At 34.4% G+C, this 15,712-nt stretch overlaps 1 protein-coding gene across 3 annotated transcripts in view; it reads right to left on the bottom strand.

Annotated features, from left to right (window-relative positions):
- Positions 1-15,712, bottom strand: part of RPS6KA6 (ribosomal protein S6 kinase A6) — a 189,932-nt gene that overhangs the window by 26,193 nt on the left and 148,027 nt on the right. For all 3 annotated transcript variants that reach the window (XM_037512225.2, XM_054695658.1, XM_037512226.2), the window contains 3 exons: positions 14,828-14,989; positions 10,773-10,849; positions 8,812-8,929 (listed from right to left, as the gene is read on the bottom strand). In XM_037512225.2, coding sequence (XP_037368122.1) covers positions 8,812-8,929; positions 10,773-10,849; positions 14,828-14,989 — 357 coding nt within the window. The remainder of the gene's footprint in view (positions 1-8,811; positions 8,930-10,772; positions 10,850-14,827; positions 14,990-15,712) is intronic.

The following is a 15,712-nucleotide window of genomic DNA, read 5'->3' as shown; positions in this document are numbered from 1 at the left end:
CTGGATGTTCCTCAGTCTACTAAAAATGGAGCTACCACATGGACCCGGCAATTCCACTACTACCCAACGGACACAAAAACATTGATTCAAAAGAACACCTGTACACCTATGTTTATTGCAGCACTATTTACAATTGGTAAAACTTGGAAACAATCCAAATGCACAAAAATAGATGACTGGATCAAGAAGATGTAGTATATATACACAATAGAATATTATTCAGCAATCAAAAAAGATAAAACTCATGCCATTCACAACAACTTGGATGGAACTAGAAGGAATTATGCTCAGTGAAATAAGCCAGAAGGAAAAAGAAAACCATCAGATGGTTTCACTTATAGCAGGAATATAGGGGACCAAATAAGAAATTAATGTAAAAAAGGGCCTCCCCTGGTGGCGCAGTGGTTGAGCACTGGGCTGCGAAGCTGCCCACAGCCTCTGCAGCGCCGGTTTGATCCCAGGCCACCGGCGAGGGTCCCACATGGCATGATAGTCCTCTCCTGCTGTACCTGCTGCTCCCCTCAGCAGTGTACATTATCAGTCTGCCTGTTCTGTTCCCCACTCTTGCTCTGGTGAATTCTCTCACCCTCCCAGGCTTCTGACTATACCCAGTACTTATATAAATAAATAAATAAATCTTTTTAAAAAAAGAAATTAGTGTAAAAAATAATAAAAGTATAAAACACAAGAAAGAAAAATGGAAAATTATAAATCAGAGACCTACTGCAGGGGAGGAGGAGGGAGAGGGATCAGAGGGAGGGAGGAGCACAGAGGACTGAGGTGATGGTGCATGGGTGCATTGGTGAAGGAAACTCTACGGTGACTATACCTGAGGGTGTGGGGAAGCAAATATTGTTTAAAAATGAACAGTGATGTAAAAAAATAAAAAAAATATGATATAAAAAAGAATTATTAAAAACGAAAGATAAATAGTGGAGTAGTGACCAGGTGGGGAATGCACACACAGCTACTAGAGGCCAGAGATCCCCATGCACCCACACCCCCAACCCCAAACTGTGAGTGAAGCCCAGGGGGCAGAGAGTAGGCCCAGCAGCCAGAGGGGAGCAGCAACCAGCTAGAGGAGCACATGTTGGCCCACGCATGTCTGTGAGTCCTATGCACACACACACACCAGACCCAGAGCTGTGAGCGAAGCCTGGAAAGCAGAGGGAGGGCTCAGCAACCAAAGGGGAAGACACACAAGCAGGGAAAGAGATCAGCACCTAAATGAGTCTTTAAAGAGGAATTAAGGAAATGCAGGAAGTTAAAAGATTTATGGAGGATCTAAAGTATTCAGGGAATAGCAATGAAAGCAGAATTGATGAAACGGAAGAATGAGTTGGTACTTTTGAAGATACAGATATCAAAAGAACTAAAAAAGAAAAGGAAAGAGAGAGACAAAGGAAAAAGAATGAAGAAATACACCAAGAAATATCTGACATCATGAGGAATGAAAAGGTAAGAGACATAGGTATCCTAGAAGGTGAAGAGAGAGACAAAGTAACAGAGAAATTATTCAAGGAAATAATTGAAGATAACTTTCCAAACATGAAGAAAGAAATGAAAATAGACATACAGGAAGCTAGAGCACCAAATTACCATAATGAAAGGAGAACCACAGCAGAACACATAATAGTGAAGTTTACAAAAGCCCAAGACAAAGAAAAAGTAATGAAACTGATGAGGGGGAAGAAAAAGATAACTTATAAGGAAAACAGATTCAGGTGACACAGACTTCTCCAAAGAAACACTATGGGCAAGAAGAATAGGAAGGATTGGAGTCAAAATAAGGGGGGGTGCAATTGTATGGGGAATATAAAAATAATAAATAATAAATAATAAAAAAGAAGAAAATGGAGTAATATGGTCAACAAACTCCAAGACATAAAATGCCAACCAGGAATACTTCCCCCCAAAGCTCTCCTTCCTATATGAGGAAAAAAGCAGAACCTTTTCAGACAAACAAAATTTTCAGAAATGCATTACCACTAAACCCCCACTCCAAAAAATATTACAAGGAGCCCTACAGCCAAAACTAATAGAGGAATGACTAGGAAGAACAGAATAAGGTAAGGGACAGAACCACAAATAGACCAACAAAATTGCAAGTACAGACTCCAATGTATCAATAATAACCCTAAATGTAAATGGGTTAAACTCATCAATAAAAAGACACAGAGTAGCAGGCTGGATTAACAAACAGAATCCAACCTTTTGCTGTCTCCAGGAAACATATTTAACTGCCAAAGATAAACACAGATTTAAAGTAAAAGGTTGGAAAACAATTCTACAAGCATATGGACCCAAAAGAAGGCAAGAATAGCTATACTTATATCAGATAAAATGGGCTTCAATCAAAAAAGGTAAACTCATGCCACTTGAAGCAACATGGATGGAGATGGAAGGGATTATGCTCAGTGAAGTAAGTCAGAAGGAAGAAGAAAAATACTGGATAGTTTCACTTACAGGAGGAATATGTGGGAACCAAATAAGGGGTAAGGGAGAAAAAAAAGTAAAACCTAGCCGGCACCTATGAATTGGAGACATTCAGCAGGGGAGGGAGACAGAAAGGGATTAAAACGGGTAGGAAGAGGTCAAGAGGTGATGGGTCTTGGGTGACTTGGTGGTGGGAATTCAACAGGTACTACTACACCTGAGAGGAGAAATCAAACATTGTACAAAACTGAACAATGACGTAAATACACACACACACACACACACACACACACACACACATATATATGTATATATATGCAAATACTTAAAAAGATATAAACACAATACTGATAACTTTATGCTGTCAAATGGCTTCATAGCTGAAATATCAATATTTTGCTACCTTGAAAAGAGAACTTAAAGTAGCTTTAACAGGACTTATTTTATTTTTAATCTCCTTCACAAATAAGTAGCAAGCTTTGCTTGACAAAATGACAAGCAGAGGATGGACAACAAGTAAAAGCAAAAGGTTATTATCTTAAGTAATATTCACTGAATGTTCTTGTATCTAAAAGGAAAATTAGCTCATAAAAATTTGTGAATCCATATGAAGTTGATATAGTAGTGCTTGCCTTGCTTTATCTAGTAGTACTGGCCTTGCTTTATCTATCTGCAAAATGATGAAATTTATGACTGGTAAATACATGAACAAAAGATCATTTTATTAAAAGCAACTTCAAGACCAAACAATGCAAAAATACTTATTGAAAGGGATATATGCATATGCATGTTCATTGCAGCACTATTTCAGTAGCCAAGTTATGGAAGCAACCTAAATACCCATGGACAAATGAGTGTGGAATACAACTCAGCTGGTAGATGCTTGCCCTCTGCAAGAACATGGATGGAGGGCCTCCCTGGTGGCGCAAGGGGTTAAGTACTGCACTATGAAGCAATCTGCAGCCTCTGCAGCACGATTTCAATCCCTGGCCAGCAAGGAAGCAACCCACATGGCGCAGCAGACCTCTCCTGACTGGCCTGCTGCTCCCCTTAGCAGTGTACTTCAGTCAGTCTGCCTGTTCCGTTCCCCACTCTGTCTCTGGTGAATCCTCTCACCCCCTGCATCTCTGGCCTATTCCCCAGCTCTTGTATGCATCAATAAATAAATCTTAAAAAAAAAAGAACATGGATGGAACTGGAGGAGATAATACTAAGCAATGTAGGCCAGAAGGAGACAAACACTGGATAGTTTTGTTCATAAGTGGAGTATAGAATATAGAGAATCAAAACAGTCAGACAGTAACAAACAAAATACAAATCCTAGGAATATAACTGAAACTGAGGCTATCAGTGAGGGAGGAGTAGGGTGGGAAGTAAAGGTGGGAGGGGTCACATGCACTATGATAAGAGGACAATGGTTGGTGGTTGCGGTGTGGTGAAATACATCTAAAAGGTGTGAGCCTATATTTCTGAATCATACACAATGTTGTAAACCAATGTTACCTTAAAGAAAATATTAAGTAAAATAAAAATGTAAACAAAGACAAACAAATAAAAGGCAATTCTAAGCCAAAATAGAAAGGAAATATTTATGTAAAAACCTGACTACTTATTTCAAATGTATAGTCATTTATAATAGGACATTTATATGATGGACCGGAAAAAAAAAAGTTTACTGTGCAAATTGACAATGCAATAGGTAAAGATTAAACAGCTTATGAAAAACTATCAATATTTATTATGCTAGGTATGATAGGATTGTGTAAAAATGAATACGGTATTTAAAGGTTCCTAAGTGAGAAGAATAAAAAATACACAGATGAATGTATGACGGGAAGTATTATAAATTCTCTATTTTTAAAAATACATACAATGCAATAATGGAAACACAGTAGATGAATAGTAAAATTGCTCTTTTTAAAGGAGACAAAGAAGGCGGCCATAAATTACTGCTCCATAAGAATTTACACTGGTCAATATTTTGTTGACCAAGGGTATACTTGAAATAAGTAACATGTACATGAAATAATGTTTTATTTAAACATATTCTCAACTAGATAGAACAGTCTAATTAATCAGGCAGTATTGTGTTTATTTTAAATATGGAGTAACAAAGAAATTTTCATTACTCTCTTGCCTCTTCTGCTATTGCTTTGGTTACAAAAGTCTACTTGTCTCCTGTTTTACAAAATGGAAGCAGCCATACTATTGTTCTCAAAGTCTAGGATTTGGAGGTAAGGAGTTAACTGAAATTTTTGTAGCAGTAAGACACACAAGGTGAACCTGACTTCCACTATCATCCCCACTACAATGTAACTAAATAAACAATGACTAGGAACTCTGTGTGGACAGGAGATAACTAGAATCTATCTTCTATATTGGTGGCCTTGGAATTTATAAACAACAGCAAGAACAGACTTCTGAAGGAAAATAAGCTTTTAATGAACTATGATTAAGTAAAAGTATTATAAAGTAACAGCAAATACCAGTTTTCACAACTAAAAGGTACTAATTTATGAGGTTATGGACAACTGAAAAAGTGTTTAATTTCATCACTAATTTGAACCAAACCAAAAAAAAAATTGAGCTGTTAAAATACAGAGGAGATAGTTTTTTAAAGGATCATAAGGCAACTTTTCTCAGTAACATGCCACCATTTTTAAAAAAAGTCTCAAAGACAGAACTAAAGTCACTTAATCCATAAAAAGGGACATTAAAGATCTTGTGAAATATTTCAACAATATTCCTCAAAATATTTTCTTATGTGAACTTCTCTAGAATATCATACTAAAATAGGGGGTGAGATGTTTATTAAACTTTAACATATATTATTCCTTAAGTATCAGACAGATACAAATATAGAATAGGGAAACACGAAACTCCTAAGTATAATTAGTATATAAATCTTTAAATATTTCAGCATTATATTCATTGTGCACATTGCTGTTGTTTTTAAGGAATGCAAGAGGATAATATGGACAGATTTAAACATTGGGATTGATCCCTAGGAAATGGATTTTCTGATGCAAACTGGCTGACAAGAAAATACATATATTTAATAAATAACACAAATAGTTTCAGTCACTTTAAGGGGATATTTGACAAATTGAAATTAATAAAATTGCATAGAAACAGAATTTGGGAGAAAGAAGGAAACAAAAGAAGAATTAAGACCCCAAGTTTTAGAGTTGAGAAAAACTGAAGCAGCTACTTAGTAGGTCAGGGATTAGTAGTACTCCTGGCTTCCAATCAGCTATTCCTAGTACTACACCACACAGCACACTTATGTTATGACTAATACCCAAATGCAATCTCTTCTCTGATTTTCTAATATTTAAAAGATAAGGACAAATCCCTGACTTATTTATTTCTTTAATGATCAGGAAATGAGATTTACTCTCTTATATACCCTAAAGATTAACTAGTTTTTTTTTTAAAGATTCATTTATTTATGCATACAAGAACTGGGGTACTGGACAGAGGTGCACGAGTTGAGATGATTCACCAGAGACAGAGCAGGAAACAGAACAGGCAGATATACTGAAATACAAAGCTGAGGGGAGAAACGGGTGAGACAGGAGAGGTCTGCTGGGTCATGTGGGTTGCTCCCTGACTGGCTGGGGATCAAACTCATGCTGCAGTGGCTGGTGATAGCTTGATAGAGCTGTCTTTAACCCCTGTGCCATCAGGGAGGCACTTAACTAGAGTTTTTGAGACAACTAAATGTTATTATTAGCAATTATCAAACATAAGCAATTCGTTTTGTCTCAATTTTTTTTAAGATTTATTTATTTTTATACAAGAACTGGGGTACAGGCCAGATGTGCAGAAGGATGAAAGGAGTCACCAGAGACAGTGGAGAACAGAACAGGCAGACTGACGAAATACACTGCTGAGGGGAGCAGCTGGTAAGACAGGAGAGGTCTGCTTCCCCATGTGGGATTCTCACCAGCCTGCGGGGATCGAATCTGAGCTGCAGAAGCTGTAGACAGCTTCCCAGTGCAGCGCTCAACCGCCTGTGCCACCAGGGAGGCCCTTGTCTTAAAATGTTTTCTACTTAAAATTATAGCTTAAGGTCTCCCCGGTGGCACAGTGGTTGAGCGCTAGGGTGTGAAGCTGCCCGCAGCCTCTGCAGCACTGGTTTAATCCCTGGCCGCCAGGGAGGGTCCCACATGGCCCACAGACCTCTCCTGCCACCCGCTGCTCCCCTCAGCAGTGTACTTCGTCAGTCTGCCTGCTCTGCTCTCCCCTCTGGCTCTGGTGGATTCTCTCACCCTCCCGCACTTCTGACTGTACCCAGTGCTTGTATAAATAAATAAATAAATAAATAAATAAATAAATAAATAAATAAATAAATAAATCTTTAAAAACAAACAAACAAATTATAGCTTAAAAGTCTCAGTGCCCAATAAGCCACAGGCTATGAACATTTGGGTCTTTATTTTGAATCTGAAATTTTAGAATTATAAATTTAAGAAATTAGTAGTCAAGATTGATCATTTTTCCCCTAAATTAATGCTGGTTACTCTTAAATTGTGAGATCTAATACAACAGCCACCAAAAACGTTGGTAAATTTGAATTCAGATTGGCTGTAAGTATAAATACATACAAGGTTTTCAAGATTAAGTATGAAGATGAATGTGAAATATTTCACTAATGTTTTATATTGATTAATGTTTAAAATAAATATTTGGGGTATACCAGGTTAAATATTAAAGTTAATTTCACCTAATACTTTTTGCTTTTTAATGTGGTTACCAGAAATTTTCAAATTACGCATGTGCCTTGTATCAAATTTCTACTAGAGAACTCTAAGGCACAAAAATATCTAGGTGATACCAATAAATATTTCATATATACTCTAAGAATAAGTTAACATTATAAAAATTGCCTACATAACCAATAGCCAATGCCTGTGCTAAGGAAATGAATAAACACTAAATGCAGAAATCAATATTAGTTGGCTATAAATATGTACTTTTCCTCAGTAGATTTACATTTGTAGTTTTGGTTAATACTGAAACTACTTTTTATTCCCTGAACACATATGAATTAATAAAGAGAGAAATATAGCCTAGAAACAGCAGAAAAAGTCTTCTGTATTGATCAGTCTACACGTACAATGTTCATTAGAAATAAATATTGACATAATATCATCAGATACTTTCCTAGTACAGACTGCACTAAAACTTAAAGGTTTTAGCAACTTAACATGAACACATGGGGGAAGGAGGCAGATGGGGTAGGAGCACAGGCATTTTGTTGGAGGATTTAAAAAAAATGATATTTTATGTATTTCCTTTTTCATCAGATCTTGTTTTCTCTTTTTTATAGTTTTTCTAGTATTATCTTTCCATATACACTATTGAAAAAAACATAAAATGGCATTGTGCACAATGAACTCATATTCAATAGATTCCGATATGCCATAGGTATGTAACCAGTCCTTTTTTGAACTACTTAAGACTGTCAGCTTTATTAAACAGCCTTGTCAGAGGTCTCTTTCATTTATTCATTTGGCAACTATTTATTGAGCAGATATCCAGATCTATGCTAGATACCATGATAGGTGCCAGAGATAAAAGGATGAACAAACCAGAAGTACTTCTTACATTCATGGAGATTTCAGTGGAATAGAGAAGACATTCATTTCACATACAATCATTTTTTAATGTGTAATAAAATACCATGAAAGACATAAGATAGAAAAAAAAAATCACTCAGTTGAGAGAAAATCTAACCAACAAGTTTGCTCTACTCAGAGGAATCTAGGATGTCTTTGATAAGATGACCTTGGTAATCAGCAATTAATTCCAATACAGCAGCAATAAAAAATAAAGTATCTGTTGGAATTCACAGGACACTGTTCTTTAGTGATAATACTTCTAGATTCCCATATCAAAAAGTAGAGTTATCATAAAAAACTTCAATAAGAAGGTACACTTAGAGGGCCTTCCCTGGTGGCGCAGTGGTTGAGCACTGGGCTGCAAAGTTGCCCTCAGCCTCTGCAGCACCAGTTAGATCCCCGGCTGCCATGTTAGATCCACATGGCGCAACAGACCTCTCCTGCCATGCCTGTTGCTCCCCTCAGTAATGTATTTCGTCAGTCTGCCTGTTGTGTTCCCCACTCTGGCTCCGGTGAATTCTCTCACCCTCCCGCGCTTTTGACTGTATCCAGTGCTTATATAAATAAAAAAAATCTTAAAAAAAAAGGTACACTTAGAAAGGATAAATGAGTTTAAAAATAAGAGTGGCCAAAAAGTCACACATTTAAACATGCATTTGTAATTTATGTATTTGTATATTTTTTGTTTACCTACCATTCCTAGAAAAAATTAAATGAACATAAGACAAAATATATTTATAATTTATACCTTTGCTCCATCTGAAATATTGTCCCAGTTTCCACCACTCAAAGAGAACTTTCCATTGCCTATACGCAGCAGTATCTCTTCAGGAGTATCATTGGGGCCATTAGCAAATGGAGTGTAGCTATTAATAAAATAGATTTTAACAGATAGGAGTGCATAAAATACATATTAAATTGAGGTGAAAGTGATGGATATAAAGGCACATGCAAATATTAACTACAACAAACAAAGGATATTATCTAATATTTCCCTTCACTGTGAACAAACTTTATATTTCAAAAAATAAAAATCCTAGCGAATTTAATTAAATTGAGAGTTTTGTCTACATCAATAATTGTTTTCTCTGACCTGTGGCTAGTGTCATTAAAAATCAATAATAAAGATCAAATAATATATTTTACATATTCATATGATCAATTGATCAGCTTATCAATATAAAATAAAATAAAGATGGTTTTTAATACTGTATGTACAATATTAAAATCTGACCAGAATAAAACATGCAAATTTTGTATTCTTCCAGACATGATTTAGCCAAAAATATACCTACTATGAAGAAATTGTTAATTTTGTATATTTATAATGCATTTATTGTATTGGTTCAAATGTATGAATTAGTATTTTGTCAATAATATAAATGGAAAGAGGTTAAAATATTTTAAATTAATGTCTGTGAAAAACAGATTATGTGAATATTCATATCAACATAACAAAACATCTATAGTTATTAAGATTATTATGTCAATATAATATATTCAGACAGGAAAATAAGTATTTACATAAAGTTTCAAAAGATTAAAAATTTATTATAGAATGACAAAAAGTGATCAGTTTGTACCACTTTAATAGATGGAAAAAGAAAATGGCATTTAAATATAGGAATGGAAAGACTTAGGTTACAATGTATGAGGAGGATGTCTTAATATGTTAAAGTCCTAGTTCCCTCATGTAACAATTAAGCTGAGATAAACACATACACACTCAACACAGAAACACAAAATCATGTATTGTTTAGTCATAAAGTAAATATTTCAAAATAACTAGAAAAGGTATCCTAAGGTTTAAAACAACAATGCTGACTGCAGTTCATACGCAAACTTAAACTACCCTTAAATTTAGTACTTGTGGTCTGTATCTAAATCATCTGCTTAAGTTTGTAACATATCTAAAAGTGGTGGAATACACTGACTACATTACCATCACCAAGCCCATAAGCAATTGAATCACAATTTTCATAACATATTTATAAAGCTCCTGTTGATTCAAGCATAATTCAATTATACTAAATCTTTAAAAAGTCACATCAAAACACATTATAATTAAAATGTAATTTTTTAAGTTTCATTCTATGCATTAGAATTTGATAACCCCAGCCTTTTTCTCTACAATTCTAGAATGATTTCTAGAACCCATAAATTTTCACTTCTAAATAAAAGTGCTACCTATTTTAAAACAACACTTGCATTATTTATAAATAACAAATATTAATATAATACAATAATTACTTTTTTTGCTGTGTATATTTCTGTGGTTTAGTTTTCTGTTATAAAGCTCAATCTTACTAAACCTCTATTGCCAGGAAAGCCAGTATTCAAACACTTAAAAAAATTCAAAAAATCAACTCAATTTATCAACAGATTTGGAGGGTAAGTACCTGTTGAATTATGGCATTATTTTATGATCTAGGAAACATAATCAAAAAGTAATGAACTCAATGTAAAATATCAAAATAAAATATATGATTTACTTTAAGAAAACTGAAACTAAATATCTTTGCAATGCCTTATTAAAAAACTTATTTTATGTTCTAAAATTTTATTTATAAATAAACAACATATAATATTTTTAAATGCTGATAGTATTTCCCTTAAGATTATATTCATCAGTTGTCTTTCTAGATGAAAACAGACAGGTGAAATTTTTTTTAAATGATGTGAATTATTTTGAGTATACAAATTTCTTACCCAGCCAACATTGTGTAAAAAAGGACTCCCAGACTCCAAATATCACAAGCAGCATCATAGCCCTGTTGCATAAGAACCTGAGAGAAAAAAACTTATTATCTGGTATTATTCAGTATAAACTAAATTTTCTCATCAAAAAGAAAGTATTGCTTCTAATAATATCACAAATGTTCAAAATTTAAAAGTTAAATCACTTTAGTCTTCTCAAAATAATTCATTTAATGTTAAAGACAAACTCTTCTGCAAGTAGCGAGCATTCAATAAGTGGTTATTAAAAAAGTGATTAAGTAACATGGGCCATACAAAAAAAACAACCTTGTAATGTACAATCCCTGACCTCAATGAGCTTTCACTCCTCCTCTAAGTAAATTCAGACACAAACATCAAAACTTAAGATTAATAAATATAGAGAGCCTAATATATACTACATAAAACTGTCTTTTAATAATCCTGCCACTGACACTATGAAGTAGATATTATTGCCACTTTTAAGATGAGAAAAACAAAGCAAATATTAATTTTCCCAATATCACAAAATTAGTAAGTAGTGGAAAAGGTATTCTTACTCTTGAACCTGTGGTTTTAGCATCTATGATAATTGTGTCCTTACTATATGAGAGATAATAATGTATGATCTTATATTTTACATACAAGTCTCATGTCTTAGAAAGTATATTACTGGATCAGAAATACACATTTGAAAAATTTTGAATGATTTCATTAATTTTCATACAATAATTTAGGTAGCTGTTTTTTGCTCTTGGGGTTAGTGCTACTAAAGATCAAATAACAGGATTATTATATATTCATGTGAATTTTCTTTCAGAAATTAATAGAGATTGTTAGAAGTGTTTAGGCATAGATACAAAATAGAAACATTAATGCATTAATACTGGTGATTACATAACCACCAATATGGAAATTTCATTTATAAATAGTAAAAAAATATTAATGTTTGTGGGACATACATAATGAGTATCTAACTTAGAAATTGAGGTAATGGTATTTTGCTATACTATACACACACACACACACGTATAAAATTGAGAAGCTGAATAGGCTATAAAAATACCTCTATAACTTTTATTTAAAAGCACAAGTAGGAACTTCAAAGGCCCTAATAAATAAAGAAGTACAGCTAACCATCATAGTAAACACAAGATTGTATCCTTTAGTAAACCATAAATCCCTCTGGCTTTTTTCTCCTATTTCTTTCATTTTCCCATTATCTCTTGCTCATTTTCTGCTGTTGTGTTAGGACAATGATACAATGCACAGAACAAGGTGGAGGGACTGTTTAGGAGGCTAGTTGTTATGAGTGAGGCTTAATAAGTAAGTGAGCTATAATATTTCATATTCTGATGCACTTCCTAGTTAAAGAGAAGAATTGGGAATCTGGAATCTAATTGGGACCAACAATAAGAAAAAAAAACTTGTTTTAGATTTACCATTTAAATTCATTTTATATGTGTAAAGAATAGGCAACCCATTTATTCTAAGCAGGTCTCAATGCTGTATAATAGCAAAAACATAACAATCATAAAAGAAACAAGGCAAGGTGGTGGGATGAATAAAAGAGTATAGTGCAGAAAGTGTGTTTTATGACTTATTTGCAGAAAGTTGAATATGAAAAGTAAAATTTAAAGTAGTTAATGCCATTACCTTTATACTTATTTGACTTCCCAAAATAGCAACAAGTTACACAGATGGAGATTATCATTCACTTTGCTCTAAAGTTCAAATTAATTCATATTTATAGCAAAAGTACTACAGCTGAGTACCAGCAAAGCAGGGCAATTTTACAATTACTATGGGTATCTTGGTAGTGGGTGTGCTGTGGTAACATACATCTGAACAGGTATAAGCCTGTACCTCTTGTTTTTTATAGCTGCCTAGTATTCTGCGGTATGTTCATAAGATGTTCATTTAAGAAACACTCATCCATAACTCTTTCCTGTTAGAAGTTTTCATTATATTAAGGGGTCCAGATCTATAAGATTAAGTCAATATTAAGACTCTTGCCATTAAATGGTTAGTCCATACTTTTCTGTTACGTTTACTACATATAGTATATGTACTTATGATGACTATATATCATTCTATATTTAACAGAAAAGTCTTAATCTCAAACACTCTGTCTGATTATCCTTTAAAACCATTGAAACATTAGAGAAAGTTAATTTTTAAAAAAGATTTATTTATTTATTCATTTATACAAGCACTGGGTATAGTCAGAAGCGTGGGAGGGTGAGAGAATTCACCAAAGCCAGAGCTGGGAGCAGAACAGGCAGACTGACGAAGTACACTGCTGAGGGGAGCAGCCGGAACAGCAGGAGAGATCTGTGTGCCATGTGGGTCCCTCGCCAGTGGCTGGGGAGTAAACTGGTGCTGCAGAGGCTGTAGGCGGCTTCGCAGCCCAGCACTCAACTGCTACGCCACCAGGGGAGGCCCGAAATTTAATTATTTTTATGTCTGTTCTGTCTCTTATACTAGGGTCAGAACCCCTTTGCTGGGTCATGTACATGTTCCTAATTTTATTCTGGGAAATCTAATTTTCTATATATTGTAATTCAACAAAAAATTATACATCCATTTTATTAATTTAATAAAAACATACAAATGTACATAATTTCTCATGGATAAATCTCTTATGAATAGCTTATAAAAAAGATGCTATTCTTTTTCCTCAATATCTTAAAGGAAATTTAGTCTATTTAAGAGATTTTTTTTAAAGATTTATTTATTTTATTTATACAAGCACTGGGTACAGTCAGAAGCGTGGGAGGGTGAGAGAATTCACCAGAGCCAGAGCAAGGAGCAGAACAGGCAGACCGACAAAGTACACTGCTGAGGGGAGCAGCAGGCACAGCATGAGAGGTCTGTCACGCCATGTGGGACCCTCACCAGCGGCCGGGGATGGAACTGGCACTGCAGAGGCTGCGGGCAGCTTCACAGCCCAGTGCTCAACCGCTGTGCCACCAGGGAGACCCAAAATACTATTTTTCTAATAGCTACACAAAAATAAAGTTTTGTTGATATTTAAATACAAATGGATTATTTTATATCTAATATGCAAGATTATCCTGAAAGAGCTAGTATTTGATATAAAAATAAAATCAGAAAACATGCCCATGAGAATGGAATTCATCCTCAAATTATCTTCCTCTTTTCTAACTTGAAAAAAACTCAAATCAGAAGCGTGAAGATTTTTTTTGTATTTTATTTGGTATTGAATATACAACCATTCATATGAGTTAGCATTATTTATAACCTAAGAACAGTTCCTAACTTACACAAAAACCTTATAAACAATCTATTATATATGGCTAATGCCATCCCTGATTTTTTTTTTTTATCAGCCATAGTTTCACTGTGGGAGTTGCCACTGCCAAAAGTTATATCCCCATGATTATAACTGTATTGGACCTTGCAAAATGTGAAACCTGAACCCAAGAACCTCTCTAGCCTTGCCCTTCCTGAGTTTTTTCTCTAAGACATATGTATGAATGTTATATGACAAGAAAGAAAAATCTCAACTGTTTATTGGTGGGGGGGAACACCCTGTGAACCTGTTTTTTTTTCCTAGGAATGAGAAGATCCTGAAGATAATCAGGATTGTTACTACCCTTTGATGTAATGTGGAAAATTAAACAATACCTCATGTCCAGTACAAAGCAAATATAGACATAAATCTATTCTGTCTTTGTTAATAAGTGAATTCTGTGTTTGAATATGCTTTTTAAGCAACAGTCTCAGTTTCCTAGAAGGTTTAGAATATTTTATATGTCAAAGGTGGGGTTATTTCTAACTCTCCATCCCAGCTCTAAAATGGTATGATTCTTTAACTAGTACATAATCCACAAAATAAAATAGTCTGATTATTATATTCAGGCTGGTTTCAGATACTAGTTACTAGTGTGAATATTTATTTTATGGATAATGAGAATTTAGTGATATAAAGAGCTTTATAGTTGGGGAAGAACAAGATAACTCAGTTTTTACCTTCCTACCATATTGTATATATATATAGCATTATATGAAGTTATAAAGCATACCTCAGGTGCTACAAAGTTTGCAGTATAGCATGGAGTTAAGAGAAGTCCAGTTTCTCCTCGAAGCTGTTTTGCAAACCCAAAATCACAGATCCTAATGGAGTCTGCATTGGCTGATTCATCCATGTACAAAATATTACTAGGCTTAAGATCACGATGAACAACCTTAAATATAAAAGATAAAAAATCATTAAATTTCTATAGCTAAGTATCTGTGAAATAAAACATTTTAACTTAATAAATTTCCAGGAAAAGGAACTTTCTCAATGAAAATTTTGGTAATGACACTTCATGCAATCTTCAGAGCACAGACAATTTGAAGTATCACAAAGAAATTATCTCTATCAAACAGATGCTCCAGTTTCTACCCAAGCCACGTATTTTGGTAGCCACTTTCAGTCTCAAAGTATCAAGATTCAATTTTCAGTTCCACTTCTGAGTGTAATGGACTAATAGTCTATTCAACAGCACCCTCCACAGAGTAAAAAATAATACAACCTGGACAAAATACCAAAAAATCAACTACCCGAAGGTACTGGAGAGTGAATAGAAGCAGACAGACTCTAGTGGGGAGTACACATTCAGCTGAAAGAGGAACTACAGGGAGTTATATGAGTAGATTCCCATATCTGTGGCTTTTAGACAAGGGTTAAGTGCAGTCCCTATGATACAGAATTGTGAAGATAGACATTTAAAATTCCATATTGTTACCAGGCTGGAGAAACAGAAAAGAGATACTGAGAAACTGTGAGTGCTGAGTGGAGGAATACTGTAAGGGAAAGAGCCAGAATTGATCCCTGAATCAAAAATGCTTAGAAGAAGTTCAAAGTAGTTAATAAAGCCAGAAGACATAAATATCCATAACTTAATATTCATAATATACAGTGT

The sequence above is a fragment of the Talpa occidentalis genome, unplaced genomic scaffold (assembly GCF_014898055.3).
Source record: "Talpa occidentalis isolate TD23 unplaced genomic scaffold, MPIMG_talOcc4v2.1 talOcc4.15, whole genome shotgun sequence".
Classification (NCBI taxonomy): Eukaryota; Metazoa; Chordata; class Mammalia; order Eulipotyphla; family Talpidae; genus Talpa; species Talpa occidentalis.
This window is presented reverse-complemented; position numbering and strand designations above follow the sequence as displayed.